At 14.5% G+C, this 6,236-nt stretch overlaps 1 protein-coding gene across 1 annotated transcript; it reads right to left on the bottom strand.

Annotated features, from left to right (window-relative positions):
- Window positions 1–438: 438 nt before the first annotated feature.
- On the bottom strand, window positions 439–1,598 carry PRSY57_1141600 (DnaJ protein, putative; the record flags this gene model as incomplete). Its single annotated transcript, XM_020114994.1, has 2 exons — window positions 439–1,280; window positions 1,475–1,598. 2 exons carry the CDS (start codon window positions 1,596–1,598, stop codon window positions 439–441), a joined length of 966 nt encoding a protein of 321 aa, XP_019970363.1.
- Window positions 1,599–6,236: the final 4,638 nt, after the last annotated feature.

Raw genomic sequence — 6,236 nt, 5'->3', positions numbered from 1 at the left:
TACACAATATCTATAATTTAAAAAAACAAAATTTTTAATTGCTTTAATTTTCCTTTCATTTTACATTTACTATTTTATTTTATTTTATTTTTTATGATTCATCTCAATTATTTAGATTTTCCAAGTTTCCAAAAAAAAAATAACATATAAAATATATATATATATATATATATATATCGTGTAAATATAAAAGATGGACATGTAAAATGTATCGCAAAACAAAATAATATCCATTGTACATTAATATATATATATTTTTATATACATATATTTATATATTTATATATATATATATATATATATTTATTTATTTATTTGTTTGTTTATTTATTTACTCTTGTGTTGTCGAGCTGAATCAGTTTCATAAATAATATTTTTATATAATAATGTAATATACCAGTTATGTCTATCATCCCTAGGTACATATGATTCAAATATCTAATCGTTGTAATTAAAACTTAAACCCTTTTTCTTCATTCTTATTTGTTTTTTATATTTAGCACTCGATATTTTATTCAATCTATCCCTTTCCTTTATTTCTTGAAGAAATTCTTCCTGTTTTGTTTTCATCCACAATTCTTTTTTTAAATAATTTTTTTTCTCTTCTGGATTTAATGTATTCCATCTATCCATTGATATGTTCATATATTTTCTGGTAATATATATCTTATCATGTTCATCATAATCTTCATTTAATATATTATATTTAATAACCCATTTTATATTCCATATAATATAAAACCATAATTGTTTAGGCAAAAATAAAAGTTTTACAATGATTAAATCAGCTAGTAATAATTTTTTAGTCTTCTGATTATTAATCATAACTATTTCTTGTACTACCTCTTCTTCAATTTGTTCTTCTATTTTCTTTTTCTTCTTTATATCATAATTCATAAATCCAGGATGTTGACTAGATATCCTATTCTGTACCTCTTTTTTAAAAGCTTTATTTTTTGATGATTTCTGTATTACTCTTTTTAATTCATATTTATTATGTATATATTGAAATACACATAACAATAATCCAATTAATAATATTATACAAATAATTTTAAATAATTTATAAAATATATACATATTCAAATATACTAAATTCAAAAAACTATTTGGATATTTTAAATAATAATCATAATATTTTCTTGTACTTTTATTTACTAATATGTTGAAAGCTTTCACAATTCTTTTTTTCTTTTCTCCATCATGATTTTTTTCAACTTTCTTCAAAAGCCTGAAATACGAAAATTTTATTTCGTCCAAGCTAGCCTTTTCGTTAACGCCTAAAATAAAAAAAAAAATTACACACAAAAAATAAAAATAACACATATATAAATATATATAAATATTTATAAATATATGTAAATATATATAAATATATATAAATATATAAATATATAAATATATATATATATATATATATATATATATACATTTATACATATGCATATACGATTTTATTTTCCTCTTGGCTTACCTAAAATATCGTAACAATTTTCATTGTTACAATAAAAGTGATGTAACACTTTTTTTAATAGACAATTAACATTATTCACAAATAAGAAATATAATAAAAAGAAAGAAAAACAATGTATTCTCATGGTTGTAAAATAAATAAAATAAAATAAAATAAAAAATAACAATGTCCCTTTTTTCAATCCTTTTCTAATATATACATTATTATAATAAATATAATATATATATATATATATATATAATATTGTATTAATAAATATATTTTTTTTTTATTATTATTACTATTATTTATATAAAAATTAATCAAATCATATCTTTAAAATGATATGTAACAATTTAATAAGGGATTAAAAGATTAAAACGAAATATTAAAAATAAAAAAGAGAAAATATATAAATAATAAATATTTCCTTTTTTTTTTTTTTTTTTTTTTTTTTTACGTATACGATATATAATTAAATACATATATTTAAATGCACTCAATATTAAATGGGAATATTTTTTTATTTATTTTTCTAACAAATAAAATTACAAAGAAATGTATATATATATATATATATATATTATATATTATATATATATGTGTAACATTTATATACTAATATAATATAATAAAATGGGAAAAACAAAAAAATAAAGGAAACTCCAAGTCACAATAAATATTTTTTTTTTTTTTTTTGAAAAGTTTTAAATTATTATCATATATTTAACTAAATATATATTATATATGAATATTTACATTTTTTTTTTTTTTTGGAAACTTGGAAAATCTAAATAATTGAGATGAATCATAAAAAATAAAATAAAATAAAATAGTAAATGTAAAATGAAAGGAAAATTAAAGCAATTAAAAATTTTGTTTTTTTAAATTATAGATATTGTGTATTTTTTTATAAAATAAATAAATATATATATATATATATATATTTTTTCAATATGGATCAGTGAAACTATTTATCTTTTAGTGTAGTTGATTTTTTTTTTTTTTTTTTTTTTTATTTTGCACCTATATATTTTAAGATATTAGCATATTAAATATTTTCTAAATATAATAAGATTATTCTTAAATTTGAAATACATATTGACACCTTATTATTAATTATACAATTTATTTATAATATATATGTATAATATATATGTATAATATATATATATATATATATATATATATCTTTATTTTGAATATATAGTACTATTATTATGTTATTTATTTCTTTTTATTCTAAAGCTACAATTAAGGTAGTTATATAATATATATGATAAATTTAACTTATTACTTAATATAATAAATAAATATTATATTATATTATATATTTATTTATACTTATAATTTTATTGTTATTTTCTTAAAAAAAATATCATTAATCATAATTTATTACACTTATGAACAAGTCAGGTGTTCATAACATTTTTCATAAAAAAAAAAAAAAAATAGCTAGTTCTAAAAAAAAAAAACAACGAAAAATATGCTAAGAATAATTATATGGAAATTTATATATATATATATATATAATATTTAAGTAGTAATAATTTATTCTTGCATATATATCTATTTTTATGTATATTTATTGTAAGAACAATAAATAAATAATATATATAAATATAAATATATATATTTATATTTATATTTTTCCTTGAACGAAATGTATATTTTTTTAATCAAAGGAACAGAACAGTATTTTCTAATTTTTTACATTTTCTCAGTATTTTATTTAATATATAATATTAATTTATAAATGTCAATTATATTTCTAAATAATACATATATATATATATATATATATATATAATAAGTGTCAATTTTTTGAATTTTTCTTTCTCTATATATATAGAGGAAATATAAATATTTGAAATTTCTATAATATATTTTAACAGAAGAGGAAGAAGCAAAAAAAAAGAAAAAAAAAAACACCCCTAACAAATATCTATTAAATCTATTATACACACATGTTTGGTATATTCTATATAAACGGTTAAATAATAAATTAATTTTATTTTCTCTTTTATATAATTATACTTTAAAATAAAAAAAATATAAATCATTTTTTTTACGTTTTAATATAAGGAGAATAATAAATAAATAAATAAATAAACAAACATATATATATATATATATATATATATATATATATATATTTATATATATTATAAATATGGTAATCTTCTCATTAAAAATTATCTCTGTTCTTAAATATGTGCCTATTTTCACACACATGTCAACTAAATATAACGACTAATTTTTTTGTTCGGATTTGTTTTTTATTAATCTTATTTTCATTAAATAAATATATTTTTTCCTTATGAATAGAAATATTTATTATATATATATATATATATATATATATATATATAATTTTTCCTTTTAATTTAATGTTATAATTACATATTTTTTATAGTAAAAAAAAAAAATGATTTTTTTTTTTTTTTTTTTTTTTTGGAAAAAATATTCATAAAAATAAAATAAAAAGGTAACCAATATAAAATCTTATAAATATAAATATATATATATTATACCTATTAATGTTAATATAATTTAAAAAAAAAAAAAAATTATAATTATAAAGTTCTATAAATTAATTTGTACGTTCTTTTTTTTTTTTTTTTTTGAAGTTATAATTAGTTTATTAATTACAAATATGAATTAACATTCTATTTTATTTTAATTTTTTGCCCTCTTTTTTTTTTTTTTTTTTTCCCCTATTTCGCTCTATTTTTATTTTTACCTTTTCATTTCATATTGGTGTTACAACTTTCTTTAATGATAAAATTACACAACCTATATATATATATATATATATATATATATATATAATATAATATAATATAATATTTGTTTTATATATTTTTTAATATTTTTTATAATATTAATTTTTATAATTTCCCCTTATTTAATCTTATTTAAAAGAAATTTTTTTTTTAACACTTTCTACTTTTCATTATATATATTTTATGTTTACATAAACATATTTAATTTTCTGGTTTTTTTTTTCTTTTTTTTTTTTCTTGCTACATGAAGTACACTTTCTATGACTCGTTTTCCTTATTATACAATTTGTAAAAATAAAAAAATTATAAGGATTATATAATATGAAAATTTTTGTTACATTATAGTGTATATATTAAAAAATAAATATATATAATTATAATTATATTTTGTTCATGCAATAATTCTTTAATATAATTTTACTGGTAACAAAAATTAATACATCTACACAAATTTTTGTTTTTTTCCCAATTATATTATATTATATTATATTATATTAATATTTAAAAAAAAGAAAAAAAATTGGAGTTAATATGTGGTACACATTTAAATATATTTAGAAAATTACCTAAGAACCAATTTTTTTCCTCCCCCTCTTTTTATTATTAATATATATATATATATATATATTTATTTATTTATTTATTTACATGTACACATCTATATATAAACATAATCATTGTCATTATATATAATAATATTATACATCATTTTAAAAACTAAATATGTACAGATAATTCCATTTTTAACAAATGTAAAATCTTATTAATATTATATATATATATATATATATATATATATATATATATATATATATATATATGTTTTGTTCTTTTTGTTTGTTTTATTTTTTCATTTTTTTTTTGTGTTAATACGTTCAAGTCTTTTGATTTATATTTAAAAAAAAATATATATGTACACAATTTTTTGGAACATGCTTTTTTCCTTTTCCTTTTTATTAAAGTAAGGAGTAATGTTCTTAAAGATTTATTTTGTATGGTGTAATTTTAATGTATTATATATATATATATATATATATATAATTAAATATGTTAAATATGTATATGTTTCTTTTGTATATATACCCATTTTAATATTAAATAAATATATATTAACATATAATATATATATATATATATATACATACAATTGTGTAGTATTTTATTCTTTTTTTGTTTTATTTTATTTTTTTGTATAAGTTTATATTTTTTTTTTTTTTTTGTATTGCTATTATAATTTGTCAACCATTTTATTAGTAAAGAATGTAATAATAATTAAAATAATTATATATATATTATATATATGTGTGTATAGAAAAAGATTGCCTTACGAAAAAGTAGGGGATATGTTTAAAAATAATATATCTATGTATATAATAAAAATTTAACATAAAAAAAATCATATATATATATAAATATATATATTTAACATGAAATAATTAATTGCGTTTTGTAAAAAAATAGGACATTTTAAACTGGAAAATTAATATATATATGTATATATGTATATGAGCCTATATATGTATATTTTATTTTATACGCGTATATCCTTTTTTTTTTTTTTTTTGTTTTTTTTTTTAATAAATATATAATCCCTCTATTTTTTTGTTCATTTTTTTTTTTTCTTATTTTATCATTTTATTATTTTATTTTTTTTTGTGTTAATGCTTTCAAAGTTTAGTTCAATTTATTCTTGTGTCCTACATAATTTTGCACTTACTTAAAAATATATATGTTAAATAATACCACAAGAAATTATAATATAAAAATATTATTATTTATATTTGAAAAATAAAGTGCGTTTTTATTTTAAATCATTAATCATAAATCTATTTTATAATATATATATATATATAGAAAATAAAATAAAAAAAAAACAAAAAAAAAACAGCCAAAAGTAAAAAGATAAAACAAATTAAAATATAAATATATATATATATATATATTGTTTTATATTGTTTTATATATATATATTTTTTTTTTTTTTTTTTTTTTTTTTT

Source organism: Plasmodium reichenowi, chromosome 11 (assembly GCF_001601855.1).
Source record: "Plasmodium reichenowi strain SY57 chromosome 11, whole genome shotgun sequence".
Classification (NCBI taxonomy): Eukaryota; Apicomplexa; class Aconoidasida; order Haemosporida; family Plasmodiidae; genus Plasmodium; species Plasmodium reichenowi.
The sequence above is the reverse complement of the archived record's forward strand: the minus strand, read 5'-3'. Positions and strand labels throughout refer to the sequence as shown.